The sequence below is a fragment of the Neolamprologus multifasciatus genome, chromosome 20, assembly GCF_963576455.1.
Source record: "Neolamprologus multifasciatus chromosome 20, fNeoMul1.2, whole genome shotgun sequence".
NCBI classification, from domain to species: Eukaryota; Metazoa; Chordata; class Actinopteri; order Cichliformes; family Cichlidae; genus Neolamprologus; species Neolamprologus multifasciatus.
The window spans coordinates 21,670,694-21,691,017 of record NC_140458.1 but is presented as its reverse complement, the minus strand read 5'-3'; the positions used below and the strand labels follow the sequence as shown (position 1 = coordinate 21,691,017).

The 20,324-nt window shown below is 36.9% G+C and overlaps 1 protein-coding gene and 1 long non-coding RNA gene across 2 annotated transcripts in view; both read right to left on the bottom strand.

Moving 5' to 3' along the window:
• The window catches only part of LOC146494904 (scavenger receptor cysteine-rich type 1 protein M130-like), a 49,618-nt gene that overhangs the window by 9,553 nt on the left and 19,741 nt on the right, over positions 1-20,324 (bottom strand). The window contains 6 exon segments of the mRNA XM_085145125.1: positions 95-249; positions 347-538; positions 619-837; positions 1,004-1,102; positions 1,280-1,397; positions 1,399-1,625. Of these exon segments, the coding sequence (XP_085001251.1) occupies positions 95-249; positions 347-538; positions 619-837; positions 1,004-1,102; positions 1,280-1,397; positions 1,399-1,625 (1,010 nt within the window).
• LOC146494906 (uncharacterized) lies at positions 9,595-18,549 on the bottom strand. The gene is made up of 4 exons (XR_014871407.1): positions 18,258-18,549; positions 16,039-16,181; positions 15,451-15,550; positions 9,595-13,761 (listed from the first exon to the last, which is right to left on the bottom strand). It is a non-coding gene; the product is annotated as an uncharacterized LOC146494906 (long non-coding RNA).

Below are 20,324 nucleotides of genomic sequence, written 5' to 3'. Positions count from 1 at the left end.
CCAGTAGCACTGCTGCATGGACAGTTTCTGATACACTCAGTATCCATGTATCAGAACAACAGGTAACTTATGGTGAGTAAACTTGAACACTCACTTCCCCACATTCAAGCTCCTTGCAGACCAATTTAGCTTCCTTTTTAGTCCAGGAGGAGGCACACACAGGATTAACTGAACCATTCACTTTAATATTAACTGTACCATAGCACTTGCTGTCTTTACCAGAGAGCTTCAGAACTACTTTAACTTCATCTGAGAGAGAGAGAGAGAGAGAGAGAGAGAGCAGTTTTACAGTGTCAAGTGTTTGCTTGGAAGTTGTTTGTGTTGGAATATAGATGTGTTGAATTACCTGTGCATGTCACATTAAGGTTTTTGCTTGGGCTGTTGTTTGGGCTGAGAGAGTTACCACAGTGCATTTGCTGGCACACATCAAAATCAAAGGTCTCGTTTTGAACAGGTATCCATTTGTCATTTTCTTCTTTTTCCAGCTGCCCAGAACACACATTTGACTGGTTTCCTTTGAGCTGCAGTCTCGTATAACCTGTTCATAAAAACACTTTCACCATATATGTGTGTGTGTGTGTGTGTATGTGTGTGTGTGTGTGTGTGTGTGTGTGTTACCTTCACATATGACAGAAACAGTTTTGCATGGTACTGAATCATCATTGCCATTCGCACACTGCCACGGATGATCTGGGTCTGCTTCTTTAAAAGCCGAACAATCAAGCTTCATCTTTAATGCTTTTTTGAATCTTTCCCTATCCCCCCTCTCTGAGGGAGGAATTTCTCTGAGTCCACCACACCCCAGACTTTCACACAAAAGCCTGGCTTCTGTTTCACCTTTTTAAGAGAGGAATAATTTATTGTTTGTTCATCAAAAACATCGCAAAACATAAAAAAAATGATAGAACTTATTACAAATCAAATTGAGAGAGAGCAATGTTGACAATATTTAAACAGCTTTGCCCTTTGACACATATAAAATTAACAAAAAGAGAAGACATACCAATGTTGTTGTTACAAAAGTAACCCTGAGTTATGCCATCAACAGAGTACTGGACAGCTCCAGCACATTTGGGTCCATCCAGGCTTAATGTGATATTACCTTGAAGAGCACACTCAATTATCAGCCAAATATAAACACAGATAAAAAACAAACAAACAAACAAACAAACACCACAATTGATTTCCCTTAACAACTTTTAGCTAAGAGTCATTGTCACTGAGCTCACCAAAAATAAATAAATAAATAAAAAAACAGAGAAAAATTTGAAAAACTTACTTGAACACTTAAGTTTTTTCACTGTGACCCTTGAGTAATCGCTGTAGTTCCAACCAGGATGTTTACATTCCCACAGAGCGCTCTCGTGTCCTTCACACTCCAGTTCATTGAGCCAGATCGGTCCTGTCTTCAGAAGGCTTGGGAATATCTCTTACTGAATTCTCCACAGGTTCCCCACAGTGAGTGCTCTTACAAACCACTTTTTCAGTGTTCTTGCTCCAGTGTGTATCCCCAACAAAGCCCCATGTGTTGTTATGGTAGACTTCAAGGTAGCCTTCACATGGGTAGCCTCCTTTGTTTTCTCTTTGTCCTTTGTTTCTTTGTTTTAGAATCAGTTTGTCCTCAGCTAGGAACATACAAGGTTTATACAGCAAATTATTATTATTAGAATTATTATGATTTGTTTCATGGCTAATTTTGGGAACTGCAAAGGATAAAATGTTAAAATTTTGTAAAGAATTTGAGCTCCTGCCATAACAAAACATTTTGTTTTTGTTTTGTATGCTTTTATGTTTTACTTTATTATTTTAATATATCTAGCAAGATATTTCTAAACACATTGTTTTTGTTCATTATTATTATTATTATTATTATTATTATTATTATTATTATTTTGAATCCACTAAGTCTTAATCCAAACAATTCTGCTTATAAAATTTCTGGGAGGTCGGAATCCAGCCGTCATAGGGAAAGAGGCAGATAACACCCTGGACAGGTCACCAATCTGTTGTAGGGCTAACACATGGAGACACTTACGGAGCCCCGCAGGGGACATGGGAGAAAAAAAAATTAAGACGGACTTTTGCGAGATCTCGCAAAACTAACTCGGCATCTCGCAAAACTTTTGCGAGATCTCGCAAAACAAACTCGGGATCTCGCAACACTTTTGCGAGATCTCGCAAAAGTTGAATTCCAACAATGGCGGCAGCTACTTAGTTGTAATATTACTCTTTCTGGGTCACAAAATACACTTTTAAGATATTTTGAGGCGTGAATGTAGTTGTGTAAACGTCAGCTACCTGCTCGGTTTACAAGACATCACATATTTGCAAAAGTGCTCCGACGTTTTCGGAGATCTGACACCCACTAGCTCGAAGCTAACGGGAGGTTGAGACCTACTACAGCCGGGAGGAACACCGCTTTCCCGGCACATCGTGCCTCGACCTCCCGGTCGGCTTCAAGCTGGCGGCCTCCGAAGAATGCGGCTAAAACTTTTGCGAGATCCCGAGTTTGTTTTGTGAGATCTCGCAAAAGTCCGTCTTAATTTTTTTTTTCTCCCATGTCCCCTGGGGGCTCCGTAGACACTCGTGTTTACACCCACAGCTGATTTAGATATACCAATTGACCTACTGCACGTATGTCTTTGGACTGTGAGAGGAAGTCAGAGTACCCAGAGATAACCCATACAAGCTGGCTGTGCCAGCTCCACACAGAAAAGGCCCATCATTGATTTGAACCTAGCACTCTGTAAGGTGACAGTGCTCATCACTGGACCTCATGCTGCCCTTTAAGTAGTCATTTTTCTCTAAATAAAAAAATAGATCTGCACATAGCTTTTTGTTGACTGTGAATTTTTGAAATTCCGAATTTCCCGCAACACCTCATCTTTGCAAAAAAAGCTATATAAATATAACCATTTCACATATATTTTTTTTAAAGTTTTTGAATTGAGAGAGGGATTCCCATTGTAGAACATTGTTAGGATTTCAAAAATATTTTAAAGATTCCTTCCTGTAATGGTGACTGATAATGAAACAAGTCCTCTGCAAGGAACAAGTGGCTCTTTAATGATCGCAGCACATAAACCTACATAGTTGGATGTAGCAGGGTGTTACAAGCGCATTCATCAGTTCTCTCAGACGTTTTTCATCTATTTTCTCCACTGCACTTTTTCACAATACTACCCTCTAGTGGTGAAATTTGGTATATCACATTAGAGGACACAACACTTCCTACTTCGACTTTGACACAAACTTACTTCAATATATTTTGCAAGCAAATAGCACGCTTATTTATTTAATTACTTTGGTTTAAATTGAGTATTAAATCTCGACTCAGTTCAGATCCATACACACACAGACACACGGAGCTTTTTTTAAAACAGTATTTCAAAGATGTTAAATACTTCACAGACATTTTTAAGATACTTTCTTAAATCTAACAAATAACAATAATTAATCGTATTCAGAATGAAATAAATTAAATTAACTTGCCTGAGATCATCAGCCCAATGTGAGCAAGGTGGAGAAGCAGGAGGAGGAACCACATCATCACCACAGCTCATGACTTGAGAGTGAGACAGACAAATGATGTTCTCGGCTTTATATTGCCATGGCTTCGCCCACCAAAAATGGAAATGAGCAGCATACGCGCCAAATTTAGACTGCCGAATATTGTCTTAATTTTAAAGAAAACTAACACACAAGTGCACTTATTTCTTATACAGCACCTTTTTATGCTTTACTCTTCGTTGAACTCAAACTCACTATCATGCTTTTACACACACTAGAGATTTTATAAAAATTGTGAATTGATCAACTATTGATTCAATGATTAATAACTGACTGTTAATTAATTAATTCCAAAAATGTTGACGCAGGCTCATCTAGAAACGGAATTCTAACTATTTACACATTACAGATTTATGACATAGACTACTGATTGCAGTATAGACTTCACAATCATTATATAATATCTGCCTCAAACGGGGTCATATTGGGTATTCCACTTAAAATCAGCCAATTCTTTAAGATTTTCTACCCAACTATCTCCCATTTTGGTCTAAATTTTAAAGATATTACAAGCATAACAAGTACTGTGAAATTTTATTGTTAAAAAATAAAAAAAAAGCTTGGAGTCTAGCACTCCTGCAAAAATCAGTATGTAAGCACATGCTAATGAAAAAAAAAGTAATATTGCAAAAGACTGACGATTTCTGAATGAGGTATTTACAAAACTGAAGACTGAAGCTAAATTCAGCAAATAATAATTGTTCCAATCAAAATAGAATAAATTCAAGTCTATAATGGAATCCAAATAGAACGAAATTCAGGAGTTTCTCAATGATACCTTAATTATAACTAAGACAACAATTACGTTAAACATGTGCATTTCCCCCGAAGATCTGATCCAAAGTGTGATGATCATTACTGTGAAATTTTTGCTTTATATTTTTTGCATGTTGAAAACTTTGGAAATATGTGAGCATAAATATCACAAAAACTATTTTTAAATGTACTACCTTATTACTATATTACTATTACCGTTTTAACTAGTCATTCTTACCATAAAACTGAATCAGGATAACATATGGTGACAATTTCTAAATAGTTAATTTTGAATGCAAAATAAAGCATGTTGTATGCTTTATTTCAACAAGAAATTCTTCATCAGAAGTGACAAAAATTGTGCTGATTGCAAATATGACAAGTTGTATCACAAAATCAAAATACATGAGCAGACTGTCTGAAAACAATACAATTCTGGAGTTCTTAGGTTATTCTGACTAAAATTTAAAAATAATATTTTTTGTTAAACATCAGCAAAGCATTTCCGAACATTTTCTGTTAAACCCTCTCCAATTTGCCTAAACAGTTTTTATTTTTTTTAGGTCAGTCAACCGACTTTTAGGCCACTATGGTATTTATCGACTATGGTATTTATCACAGAAGGCCTCAAAATGGTAGGTAGAATGGTTCTATGTGTATTTGTTTAACAAATGTATTTTCTGAATCATAATTCGAGTGCCATCTTGAAATTCAGGATCTTGAATAGCCAACAGATTTCTATTTTTTAAATATCAGTCCCAGGGAACACATCCTGACTCATGCTGACTGTAAGAAAGGAAAATAGGAGATATTCATGCACAAATAAAATCAACAGCAATCCATATATAAAATATATATTCACCCTTTGTACTATAACATCTTTATGCAAAAAACATACAGCAGAGCAGAAAATATTGAAATTGGAGTGGTCTTGAATGGAAAAATGTGTACATATTTAACAAAATAATTTTCTGGGTAATGATTATTGATATCTGATATTTTTGTTTTTGTGGCATATGTTTCCATAATTTGTCAATCTACTTTGAAAATTGAACGACAATAAAAATTTTTAATTTTTGCAAGAATTAAAATTGAAAATCTAAAATTCAGAAGTATGAATCAAAAATTTGGGGGAATATTTATGTTGATGTCATGATTCGGCTGTGTTCAGGCAGGAGAAGGACCCAAACGCAAAACTCACCACATAGGAATTAAACTCAAAAAGCTGCTTTATTGCAGAACGGCACAAAAAAATATAACAAAACTAAACTGGGACATGGATAACTAACACACAGGGACCCACAGCCATGAGGGAGACTACAACACCTACAAAGAGAAACACAGGGCTTAAATATACTGAGGGATAACGAGGTAATGAGACACAGAAGGAGAGCACAGCTGGGAGTAATCAGGCTGGACGAGACAAGGGAAGCAAAACTAGAAACACTGACATGAGACACGGACCTTCAAAGAAAAATAGGACTGAACTCTAGACATGTAAACTTAACAGCAACTGGGGAGACAGAACATAGGAACCTGAAACATGGTACAGAAAGGCACAGTAGACACAACATAGAACACAGGGAAGCCATATTATAAAACCTAAGAAATAAACCTATGATAACCATAACTGAAACCTAGGGAAATAACAAACACAGTACAACAAAGGACTCAAAACATAAACCATAATATAAAAACACAAGAACTCAAAAAGCTGGGTCAGAAAAACCCAGAACCGTGACAGATGAAATGTTGGGTCATAACATTTTTATGGAAATCAGGGACAGTTGAGCAGACGGCCCATGCTGATTTCATACTAAATGACCATATTCCTTTCTGAATACAAGCAAAGACAGATTGCCAAGTTCTGATACTAAAATAATAAAATTAATAGGTAGAAAATATCAAAAAAACATTTTAAAGTTTTAATTTGAACAAATTGCCATAAAGATTGTTGCTGTATCATCAGCAACAATAATTTTTCTTGAATAAAATTCTACCAAATATCAACCTCTTGATCTTTTATATGTCTGAGAACATTATATACTAAAAAAACTAATACTGGAAGCAGCACATATAGCAATCATTAGCAGAGCAAACATCAGCTCATATCAGCAAAAAAAATTCTTAGAATGGAAAGATTATTTTAGTGAGAAGACAGAAAAACAACAAACCAGGTATATTTTATCACACAGCATCTAGAAGTTGCATGAAAATTGTTTTTTAAAAAAAGCATCCTTAAAATAGAGAGAATGGCATTTGCGTAAAAATTACACTGACATGAAGGGGAATTATAAAGGCTGTGCAATAAATGTAAATATGAATATTTTGCATATATAGCAAGTAAACATTCATTTGGAGTGTAGAAAGATTATATACAAGATATAATATATAAAATATGCATAAAAGCACAAGAAATTTGCTTTAAAAACACACCCAAGCGAATGGTAATGCATATCTACTAGTCACTCTAATGAAATTATCCATCTATTTTACAGTCAGATTTTACATGTGAATGTTGCCTGAACTGTGGTCACAGGTATAAAATGAGTATACGAGAGAAAATGAGTGTGACTGTGGCTTTGTGGCTGGAGACTTTTCAGAGCTGTGAGTAACTGGGAAAAAAATATTCTCAAGTGCCCTTTGGTTAGCTGCGGAAATACATTTACGCCCAACCGCACATTAGGTGAAAGCAAAATAGGTCACTAAAAGACTTCCAAGAGATGTCTGATTTTCTAAGAGATACACTCTGTTCAAGGGGTCTCAGCAGGTTGAAAGAAAACACTTTTTTCATCCTACTTTGATGCACATTAATCAATTCACTTTTAATGCAGTTTGATTTTATTAATATAGTAAAGTAAGATTGTTTATATAACACAGACATAACAGTCACAATGCAATATCAATAGAGAACTATGTTAGAAAAGAATTAAAAAAAACATAGATTAAAAAAAATGTCAGCACAAGGCCTGAATAAACAGAAATGTTTTTAACTGTTTTATAAAAGACTACGAGGAGCCACCAAAAAAAAGCCGGGGAGATGAGGTGTTTCAAAGCCTTGGTGCCGCAGACTGAAAAGCTCTGTCACCTACAGTATTCAGTCTTATATTTTGAGCTTGTGAGGGAAGACAGCAAGCAGCAGTGTTTGTACCAAGAAGTTCAGATAAGTAGTCACGAACTTGTCCATTTAATGCTCTGCATGCAAGCGGGAGAATCTAAAATCAACTGGAAGCCAATGTAAAGAAACTAAAATAGGGGTCATGTGAGTGTGTCTATGTTTTGGCAGCATTTAGTGCCAAATCACAAGACCTCAAGGTAAGGTAAAGACCATAGAATAGTACAGAGAATACCCCACAATCAGACGACCCACTATGAACACCACTGGCAACAGTGGGAAAGAAAAACTCCCTTTTAAGCACCAGCAGAACCAGGCTCAGGCAGGGGCAGACATGTGCTACGACCAGTTTGGGGTGAAGGAAGGGAGACAGGACAAAAGACACAAGAGTGAGTGAAAAAGAAACACTCACCATGGGAAATTGATTTATTTTTCCTCCTTAATTATAAACCCCGTTATTTAGAAACTGCGTTTTGTGTTTAGTCATGCTTTTTTTTGTCTAAAGAAGGATCCAAAACCTTTCCACGTCACAGTAAATGTGTAAACGTTGTGACATGTAAAGCATTCAGGGTAAAGTTGGAAGCTGTAATTGATGTGGCATCAGTAACCGTAATCATAGAACGAGGGCCGCTGTTCTGATGCTGTTAGCTCAACATGGATATAATCACCTTTACTGCACCACATGTAGTTAGTCTAGGTTCCTTTTTTATGCTTGAATGATTTACAGGTGTTAACAAAGCAAATAATGAATGTCAAGGTTCACACAAGTTACATATTATAACTCCTTCTAAATCAGTTTGTGTGCATCTCTGGCCCTTCTTCATATCTGTCTGGTTCACTAAGAGACACTAACATAAAGTGAATTAAATAAAATTGTAAAAATAAATTAACTAGTTTTAAAGTAACAAAATGTTTTTCAATTCCATTTTTTATTGGAAATCTGTTTGATTTCTTCTTGATCTCACTTTGAAGCGTATGACTCACACAGTGGTGTCGTGACCACATTTATCAGTGGCCCGATCAGAGTTAAGGCATAACTGACTCAACCATCAGCTCAAGTTAGGAGCAAGCTTAACAGAAATGAAGCCACAAACCTCTGGGTTGTATTTTTGAAACCAGATCGTCTATCTAAACAGGAAACTGTACTCGTACATATGCTTCTGCTTCAGACATATTCTCAGGAAACATAAAAATATCCATAACGAACTGGGTTTTAAAGTGTTTAAGGGGGAAAAAATATGTTTTTGGAGCTTTCACTTGTTTTGAATATTTACTTAAACAACAGATTCATGAATTTCAGTGCTTTACATCTGTATCAAACTGAATGCAAAATTAAAGGGCATGCTAACCAGCAAACAAGACTCTCTGGATGCACAAACCAACCCTGTTGTCCTCCAACACATGCTGTAGAGACACACACTATTCAACAATGTATCACATATGCCATAACTACCTTTTACACATGAATATTTCAGGCATAAAACACTGGCTTTCTTTCAACATTGTATTTATCACCACAAAATTAAAACAGTCGATCATGACTGGTATATCTCTATCTAAATCCTCTTCTCTCAGTTTATTTGCATAAAGCTGTCAGTACTAATATAATGTTTGGCTTTACATATTTGAATATTAAGAAAATTAAGATTAAGAAATCACATGAAATGACAATAGTCCTTAAATAGTGCACTGATGTGTGCAAACCTTAATATAGTCACTTAAGGAAATACATAGACCTCCATTATTTTAACACTTTATTTTCTATTAGATTTAAATTAAAATAAATAAAATTACAACTATTTACAAATAAACTTACGCACCAAAACATAATCATCTTTTGAAAATAAATTTTCCATTTCACTAGCTGCATCACGTCTGATTACTGCTGGACCTAATTACTGTAGGCTAAGTCGACCCCTGAGCTTAAATAAATTACATTAAATTCAATTTAAAAATACAAAAATTTTTTGCAGTTGTCTATTTAAATTCCAAACTTAAATTTGATTGAGATACTTTGGCCTGATCTTAAACAAGTTTTTCATACTGAAGCCATGGCTGTAGCCAAGACAGCAAACAACGGAGTAATATATATATATATATATATATATATATTGCTTTATTTTATTTTATTTATTTATTTAATGATGTTCACATGTGTGATGTGAGCTGATTGAGTTAAACACCACTACAGCTCTGACAGTCTTTAGCCATAAAAAGAAAAAACAATGTTAATATCTTAGCAGACAGCAGATGCCAAAACCAAAATTAAAATATCTTATGTACTGAAGTAAATTCAAATACACAGCTCACATTCATCAACAAATGTAATGTTTTTTTAAGGGATAAAGTTTGCAACAGGTATCTCTCGTAAATGAGACCCTGAGTCTCAGTGGGACTACATGTGTTACGCCCCTCTGCAGCCCCTAATCTCTTCAGTGTGTTCAGATATTGCTAATTGACCACACCTAGTCAGGTGTGGATAAAAGCATACCTGAGGCAGGCTTTCAGGGAGGCTCACTAGTCTTTGGCGTTTCTGATGGCCCTTCAACATTTCCATGTCTACCTAGGGTCCAGTTCGTTACCTATTGAGGCGTTTACTGATCATAACCCTCTTGTACTCTTGGCACACATGTTCAATCACAACTAGCGCCTTACGTGCTGGGCCCTCATGCTGCAGGAATACAGTTTTGACATAAAAGACAAGAAAGGGTCTGAAAATGTACTGGCTGATGGGCTAGTTTGACTGTAATCTACTATGCCTTGTATGAGAAATGTGTTTCCTATGTTGTTTGTTTTGCCTCTGTATTTATATTATTTTGTTAGCAAAAATGTTCTAATGTCACTGAATATAAATATGCTGCATTAACAGAAAGAGACAGAGATTGATAATAAATAATGGTTAAACACAGAGTGGTCTATAAACACATACCTCTACTGCAGTGTAACTAAAAGAGGATTAAGGGTCACCTGAGCCAACCTTAACTGTAAGATTTACCAAAACATTGTTTGTATTGATAAATGAGTTAATCTGGCTGGGTTGGTTGTGAGTTTACACCTGATGAAAACATTGGTTTTTGGCGCTCAAATTATCTTAACATGCTTTGCATTCAAACAAATGCATGTGAAAACATTTACTCAGAACCCACATCCAACCCAAAGACAAACCACAAAGACCCCCACCCACCCACGCTTGCATGCAGACAGAGTAACCAATGAGAACCTTGAGAAATGTTTTTAGTTTACATTTGCATGTGCATGCAGATGTGGCAGATCTCAGGTCACGTAAGTAGTTTGTTCCACAAGATAAGAAAAAAAACATGATCAATTCGGAGATTGCCGCTGGTGATTTGAGAGACTTGAATCTATGTGCAGGCCTAAAATTTTCTGTAACACAAACTCGTAACTACTTTTCTCTGTATTCACAAAACATCACATTAGAACAAGAAAAAAAAAGCACTGTCAAAGAATACTGAAATATTACAGTCCTGACGGGAAACATCTGCACCTGGTTTGGGAACAGCACCAAGCAGGACAAACAAGATCTGCAAAGAGTGGTGCGCATCATTCAGCTTCCTGACCTGCTGTCCATTTACACTAAGCGGTGCAAGACTAACGCCAGGGAGATTATGATGGACCTCTCCCATCCCAACAATGGACTCTTCTCTCTGTTGAGGTCTGGGAAGCGCTTCCACTCCCTTAAGCCCAAAATAGAGAGAATGAGGAGGAGCTTCTTCCCCCAGGCTATTTGGGCCCTAAACCAGGTGTAGGACTGAACTCGCCCACACACATCACATCACTGTAGGATGGGACTCTGTCACACGCATCTCCACACGCACTATAGTTTTTCCTTTTGCACACTTCTTATGATTTATAATTTATTTTTATTAATAATTTCATACGCAAACTGTTATTTGCACATCTTACTGTAAATTTCTGAGTTAAATCTGTAAATATTACTGTCAGTTCTGGTCGGGCATTGCACAGCAATAAGCATTTCACCTCATGTTATTCTGTGTTTGGTTGTGTGTGTGACAAATAAAATTTGAATTTGTGTAAACTGTGGCTCTACTGTTTACACATTTGTCTAACAAACAAGTTGCCACATTATTAACACTTTCTGTTGTTGCTAGTTATTAGTACTATATAACCATTATCACTGTTTGTAACTTGCACACTACCTCAATATTAATTAAGCAGTAATAAATTGCTTTTACCATATTATCCCCATATGTTCATTCTTTGTGTTAATTAGCTCACATTCTAGCATCTTTTCACATTTATTTAAGATTTCACAAAACAAGTATTTAAGATTCATTTTTTTTAAACAAATAACTTTCATCATCAAAAATACAAGGATATAACAAATACAAAAATAAATGACACATGCAAATAATATAATTGTTACAGAAGAAGAACGTTATGGAAGTAAAAAATGAATTTTGGGTAACATGCAGCATTTTTTTTTGTAGGTTCTATTTTTAAACTGACCTCACTCTGGCCAGAAAAATGAAGAAACACATTTTAGATAATTACTGAAAAAGAAAAACAGTCAAAGTTTATCATTCTACATTTGGCTTTGATCAACTATCTCCAGCCTCTCAGCAATTGCAGTAATGCAGTATTTTCTCGTGTTTTATTTAGTCATAATCTTATATATATATATATATATATTTATCAACCAATTTAACTAGTCAAACTGTGTATAAACAATCATGTTGTTAGGTAACTTGGCAGTGCCTTTATTATGGGTTCAAATTTATGTAGGGTTAAAATCATGTCCTCATATTTGATGAATAAGCTCACTGTAGGAAAAGGCATGAAACATGAGATGATGTGGTTTTAAATTAGTTACAGGATGATTAAAATGACAAGGGGTCAAAATGAGCCTGGTGAAGTATGTGACTGGCATGGTCAAAGATTTTAAAAATGGTGGTACCGTAGCAGCAGGAGACAGAGAGGGAGATAATTTTTTTTTATATGTAGGTATATGAATATATAGTGGAATAACAATTAAAAGCTTAAAACCCTTTGATTGTTATGTTTTTAGCATTTGCATGGAAGTTTTACAGGATGTATACACAGCTATTTGTGATTTTCTGAAACTAAGCTCTTTTTGGGGGGTGCGGTGGCGGGTTTCATATAAAGTAAGAATTTAAACAACACGTGTTTTAGGTTCCAACAGCTCATTTCATCCAAATGACAGATGAAAATTTCCTTTTCATCAAAGATTCTGCCACTGTGGTTCTGAAGTATGAGAGTAAATAATCTGTCAGTTTAAACTATACTCATAAGCATCTTGTGCACATGAGTACAGTTTTATTAACCCTCATCCTATACAGAACGTTTGATATCAATGCAGCCAGGATATATTGTTCCAGACAGTATTGTTCCTCATTTTAGTTCTATGACCAAATTATCTTTAAAAATAAGTTTATGTTTATGTTTAGTGTTTTTGTCAGCTGCCTTTTTGATTTCCTTTGTCTTCAGGATTGAAAGGATCTAGTTCAGGAGAGGGAGTCAGTGAGAAGCCCACTGCAGCTGACCTGGTTTGTCCTTATGAATGAGGTGCTGGGAGAGAGCTCTTCAACTAGGCCTCCTGTCCTAATTGTTTCTATCCCCGAGGACACTGCAGGGCCAAAAGGTCAGCCGGTTCTCCTTTTGTCTTGTGCCTGGCTACAAATATCATATTTGTAATCTTTCCATACAACAGAACACTTTAGCAGGGATGTGGCGGTGCACCTTTGTACTCCCCCTATGGAAAGGTGGTGATTCTTCCATGACTAATAATTACTGGCCAATTTCCAAACTTTGTGTTGTACCTAAGGTTCTTGAAAGGCTGGTAAATAATTAACTTAAAAATTATCTGGTTTAAAATAGTATTTTATTTCCTTTCCAATCTGGTTTTAGGAAACTGCACAGTACTGTAACTGCCTCCCTAAAAGTTCTCAGTGAAGCCCTGGACGCAAAGATCTACTCTGCAGCTCTTTTTATTGATCCATCAAAAGCGTTTGACACTGTTGACTATGGCACTTTATGCCAACAATTACTGGAAATAGGCCTTTCAAACCAGGCATTTGGCTGTTTCTCTAATTATCTGTCAGGTTTCTGAAACTCAGGACTCCCTGAGTTGAAGACAGTGCGCTTATTTACAGTAAATCAAAATAAATGGTGCAAATTATCCACAGTGAGTGATCTCTCCTTGTGATGATTCCCAGTTCCCGTGCAGTGACTTCTCACCATGGTCCGTGGTGACAAAACAACTTCCAGCTGTGTCTATGTAAAATGGTGCGCAGCTCCTTCCACACGTTTCCGTAATTCACCTGGAAACAATAAGACACTGCAGTATGTACTCTTATCACAAAGACTTTCACCTGGCGAGCTGGAGTACTGACTGTGTACAACAACGATCCAGCATCGTCTGTAGCTCAGCTACTCTGTTTGATAGTGATCCCTTGCCAAGGCTAAACAGCATCAGGGGAGTGTGATTACTCCACGGGTGTGGCTGGCTCCAAGGCGAGAAAACTATCCAGGCCTAGTGTTGCACCAAAACGTGAACATCGCCACACACTCACAAACTTGCACAGAGGAAAGTAGACAACACAAATCCAAATACATGGCAGGTCGACTGGCGAGGACTGGCGGACCACGACATTATCTTTCGTACTGTAAGCAGTGCGTACAGCTCAGTGGTCTCTCTTCCAGTTTTTAAATGTCTCTAATGGAGTGCCACAGGGTTCTCTCCTGGGGCCTACTTTATTTACTATTTATGTCAATGGGGGAAATCTAGATGCGGCTGTCCATTTTTATGCAGATGATACAATTATTTATTGTCGAGTTGGTTTTTAAACAACAGCAAGCTTTTGATAGTATTCAGTCTCAATCTCAGTCAGCTTAGACTGGTTTTAAATGCAGAAAAAAACAAACTCATGTTGTTCTCAAAAGAAAGAGCGTGCCAGCAGTATTTCCTTCTCTAGTATCTGCTCCAGGCATTTCTATTGAAACTGTAGCCTCCTACAAATACCTAGGTGTTGTAATTGATGTCAATCTTTTCTTAAAGCCACAGATTGACTATCTGTGAAAGAAACTGAGGCTGAAGGTCGGGTTCGTTTTCAGAAACAGATCATGTTTCTCACCACAAGTAAAATTTTTTTTTTTTTTTACCCCTCCAGGATTACAGTGACATAATTTACATGAATACCTCTGCTCACTCTCTTTATCTGTTGGATTCTGTCATGGAGCATTAATATTTATAACTGGCTGTAGACCTTTAACACACTACTGTACTGTATATGTTCTGGTTAACTGGGGGCAGGATGTTTCATTGGTATCACTTTATCTGTAAATCTATTTCTGGTTTACCTCCCTCATATTTATCAGAGTACATGTTACGCAAACATTTCTGTCATAGACTGCAGTCTCAGGACATCATTACATTCATCATTACATTCAGAGCCGTCTTCATTAAATACATTGCAGAAGGATTTGAAGATTGCAGATTTCAAAAGACGTACAAATGATTTTGCAAAATCATCACTAGGAACTTGTTCTTGTCTGTGTACACAAGACAAATTGAGCTATTTTATTGTATCTGTTATTTTTGTAGTTTTAATATGTTTGGCTGGAACAAATCTCTCTTTTAAAGAAAACATTGAGCCGCAATGGCACTGCTTGTATAAATAAAGGTTTTAAAAAAACAGCAGGGAAAACATGGATTGATTATTTTCAACACAGATTAAGCTGTGTTCTTATAAATTAATTAAAAATAAGTTCAAGAAGTTATTTTAACTTCTAAGTGATGTTTAATGAATAAACAGATTTACACAAATGGTAATTTTCTTCAGTGTGTTTATTTACAGTATTTGTTTAACATCTCTTAACTTATTTGCTAAGTAATCTGTTAGCTAACTAGAAACATTTTTAATGGCTGATTGCTGAATGAGAAGGAAATGGAATTCTAACAAAAAAAATCCCAAGAATAAAAAGCTTTGAATTTTAATAGAATAGCAAACCTGATATTTGCCTGAACAGGAAGTCTTGTTTTGGTAAGCACAGGGTGGTCACACAGGGTGGTCTGTAGAGAGTGTTTGGGATGCTTCTTTCCATTGTCCACTGCCACATCACATAGATGGATTCAGAGAAGTGCAAAGATAAAAGATGGTGGATACAAAATATTACTACTATAATATAAAGCCAGGAACTCTTCAACAAAAACAACAACAAAAAAAAAGGTTAACAAAGCACTGTGAAAAAACAGGAACCCTAGATTTATATTTTTTTTTTGCTTACCTGCCTGGTAAATGGACTGGTTCTTATATAGCGCTTTTCTACTCATCTGAGCACTCAAAGCGCTTTACACAACTTGTGCATTCACACCATCATTCTAAGTGCTTCATAGCTAACATTCACACACATTCATACTCTGATGGATGCATCGGAGAGCAATTTGGGGTTAGTATCTTGCCCAAGGATATTTGGCACGTAGACTAGGGGAAGCCAGGAATCGAACCACCAACCTTCCGATCAGTGGATGACCTGCTCTACCACCTGAGCTACAGCCACCCTTAGTAGTGATGGTGTGGTGGTTGGTCATTACTTACATGAGATACCAAGGTGTGATGCATCTGTTTGCGGGAAGATGGCCTCGAACCTGGTCTTCATCATTCCAAAAGCATGCTGGATTCTAGAGTGTGTCCTGGAATCATGGCTGTTGAAGTGATGGGCTCCACTGCAGAGGTATGGCCTGGTTAAGTTGAAGGTGGAGAACAACATAAACATTTTTTATTATTATGGTATGAGGTGGGTTATTTTAAAAAATCAACACATTTGACAGATTATTACACTTAAAACAGTGTATTCCACTGTGAAAACACTCCAATGTACTTCGCAATTTCAGGGTTGCCAGTCGACAGAAGCTATTCTAATGTAAGGGCAGTGATTGGTGGTGACAGAGCTGAAGGCTAGACAGCCTGTTGCTGTGGGTCATTTCATTTCATTTTTTATTTTGTTTCACACATGATACAGCAGTAGTTCATTTCCTATACACAACCTTCCTTTCAATTAAAGTAACACTGTTTCCATGCATGAAAAGGAGCAGGAAGAAGAATAAATTCATAGCGCGAGAGTATGCAGGCAGTTCCTGAATGATTGAATAAATTGATACCACTGACTGGCCCCCACACGCGGCTGACCAAAATCCAATTGAAGTTCAGTAAAGACAATCTTTAATCACTATTCTGGCTGCTTTCCTGGGTCTTCAGGATGTTATTTCTTCCTTCATAGATTCAATCATAGTTTAAAAACTGTATTTTGTACTTACCCGAGTGATCTTTGTCTAAAGTGTTTATCTGAAGCATGTAAGTGTAGCAAATATGTGAAATCAGGGTGGGGCAAAATGTTTTTTCAGAGAACTGTGTGTGTGTCGTCAGGAGCAGTTTAGGGGGCTGAGACTCATCACTATCATCATGATAATGATGATAAAATAAAATGAAATGCTCCGTCCATCGTTCTGATCTGAATCCTGGATAAAAACTAATAATGCAACCCTTAAACCATTTTGGCTTTTTAAAACTAATAAAATATTTCCTCAAAAGCTCCAGTACAGGGACAGTGTAATAGGAACTATCTAAAATAATTAGGTATTAGACAGATGGCATTAAAAAAGTGCCGTATTTATTGCTTAGTAACTTAGAGATTAAGGTGAGATGGGCAAATACTTGCAAAAAAAGTCCACATTAGATGAACTCTTAATGAAACTTGAATTAAAAAGGATATGGATATATTTTTAGTTTGTTACAGTGTCAGAAACAAGATGACTCTATGTTAGGGTTATCACTAACCTCTTAAGAACTCTTTCATGGCATGCATTTTTAATTTCGCTTTGATATTTGGGCTGATTGGGACCCGATGAATGTAAAAACAAAGAATCACCAGATTTTTTTTTTTTTTTAGCAGATTCTTGTTTCTAAGAAAAATGAGAGCCACATATGACAATATTCGTTTTAACATTTGATAAAACAGAAACAGTACAATGTCCTCGTAAGTGGATATCAGGCCCTTGTAGAGTAAAATATTGTATTTTGGTCTAGACAACAAAAATGTGATGTACACATATGTGGATGGCAGGTCCTAGGAGGTTAAAGATATGAACAGCGTTGTATTTAAAAAGTTCTGCATTTCTTCTTTACAGAAAGATAGATCAGGTGTGTGACTTGTGTCTGTGCAGCTGACAGACTAGCTCACACAATAGTAGCTCATGTAATATTATCAGTATAAAATAAAACGATGTTAAAGATTTTGCTATTTCTTGTTCTACATAAATACTTCTTGTTTATAATGATTATAACAACCTTAGTGAAGTACAGTATTTAAATGACACAAACTTTCAAAAATGAGGATCAGTACAAAAAATTAATTAAAAAACAAACAAACAGATTAATAAACTTGATATTTGTTGTATTTCTGTTCAGCTCCACAGTGAAAACTGAGGTGAAATAGAAATGATGCACCTTGAAGTGATCAGGAGCAGTAGCACTTTTTGTGGTTGGAGCCTTTGTGCTTACTTGATACAGTTGTAGTAGTAGTAGGTACAGCAGTAGTTAAGTAGAAACAACTTATGGAAGCAGAAAATTGGAGTATTAATATATCGATAATATTATCGATGTAAAATATTAAAATGTAATATAATACCATGCCTAATCCAAATGAATGACCTTATTGATGTACAGGATATAAATCACACTAAGCTAAAGACTTTAAGCAGAATCAGTAGTGTTTAGAAATACATTTTTAAAAAGTTATAAATAAATAAATGACTCACTGCAATGACTGAGGTCACCTCATTTTCTTTGTTCATGACATCCTCATATTCCTTACTTTCAAACTCCAGTTCTTTCCCTGGAAGCATTCTTGCTGAAAGGTTACAGTGTTTCATATTTACTCTTACAGTGCATAACGTGTTCAGTCAACACCAAGTGATGGCATTATTTGAAATGGCCATGTACTGAAGGGCACAGAGACGTCACAATTCAGTCAGTATGTTGAAGGAGCGCCCTCTCATGGCCAAAAGCTTCCAAAAACCCTTTTCTCTTTCTCTCTGACTGTAGTGGAAATGGCATCACAGTGTGAAATCAAATACAGCCAAATTTTAGTTTTTTGGATTCATTCATAGTGAGAGCTGTACTTTATTTAAGTTCATGGATGTACAGTCCCTTTCTATGCAAAACAAGTGAATGAATATTTTAAAAACCAGTATGGCATACTGAGAAAGGATTAATAGTTTTGGCACTTTAGGAAACACGTTTATCCATTTTGAGTCTGATAGACATGCAAATATGAAACTGCAGATGGTCAGCTTAGCAAAAACACCAAGATAAGATAAGATAAGATAAGATACCTTTATTAGTCCCACAAGGGGAAATTTCATGTTAAGGCTGCAGACCTATTTCACGCAATGGCGGCGCCATCTTTCCCTCCGACCATACATACATAACACAAAAACATCACATGGGGAAGACAGGTGAGAGAGGTATAACAATGGAAAAAGCACCACATGAGGAAAGATAAGTAGAAAAAAAAATAACTCCCCCCAGACTGAGCTACAAAATGGAGATCAGTTTGAGAACAGAAAAAAAACACCTCTGCACATAGCACATGAAAAAACTCTTAATACACCAAAGAAACACATGACAAGCAACAGGGGTGGGTAAAGGGTGAGAGACAGCCAATGTAGACAGTACATCCAGGCCTGCAGCCAATGCGCTGGTCTCCTTGATCCACCGTCAGTATCGGAAGGGAATAAGCTTCGAAGGCGTTTGGAGGGGGATGAGTGTACATCTGCATGTGTATATATATGTCTGTGTGTGTGTGTGTGTATGTCCAGAGTTCAGCTGAGACAGTGTCCTTCGCCTTGCATAGAATGGGAAGAACAGTCTAAACACAGTCCGTATCAGGGTGTTGTTGTTCAGCTCCAGCCTTGAGACCGCAGCTGGCGCCGAAGGGGAAGTGATGGTGGTTTTTACTTTAGTGCGAACAACTCATGAGAATTTCAAAGTTGTTCTAACAGTCCGACACTGGTCTGTCAATCTCCCGTTGGAGAGCCGTGAGCTTCTCCATGATGTTATCAACCTTATGCTCCGTGATGTTGTCATTCTTGTGCTCAAAGAGCCGATTCTGAGAACTCACGACTGCAGTGAGCTTCTCCAAGATCTGATCCAATTTTCCCTCATAGGTGTTATTCCGAGCAAGGCCCTCCAAGATGTAATCCAGTTTGCGCTCAGAGGTCTTATTCTGAGTATTCACGGCAGCCGTAAGCTTCTCCAACATCTTATCCGTGCTGCACTCAATGAGCCCATTTTGAGAACTCATGCCTCGTCCCATCATTTCAGTCCCAACAGGCAGCCTTGTGGGGGTTTGAACAGCCGGTTCCGCTTTCTTAATTCTTTGATAAGCCGGGGCCAAGCCAGCTCCAATCAGCAAGAACCCTGTTATCATGGTTCCGAATAGATAGATATCTTCAGCGTCTTCGATCGACAGTCCCACCAGGCACACGATCCTCCAATTCTGCCACCTGTCCATTATGTATCCAGCAGGGAACGTACCTGCAGGACACTCAGGCTCACCCGAGCCCAGACTTCTCATTGAGAAAAGGGTGTCAATTGCATTCAGGGACCAGTTGATCAAATCCATAATTCCTCTTTTAGGTTTTAGAGAACAGACTGTGAGAGAGTGTTCCAGGGAAAAGTAATACAAAAAACACAAGACTAGACAAGGACACAAGAGGCTAAGCAGGGAAGCTAAGGGAGAGGAGGAGGTCACTTGCTTCACCAGGCTCCAGCCTAAGCTAAGTTAGACACAATGTGCCCTGGCTCTAGCTAATGTGTGAGTT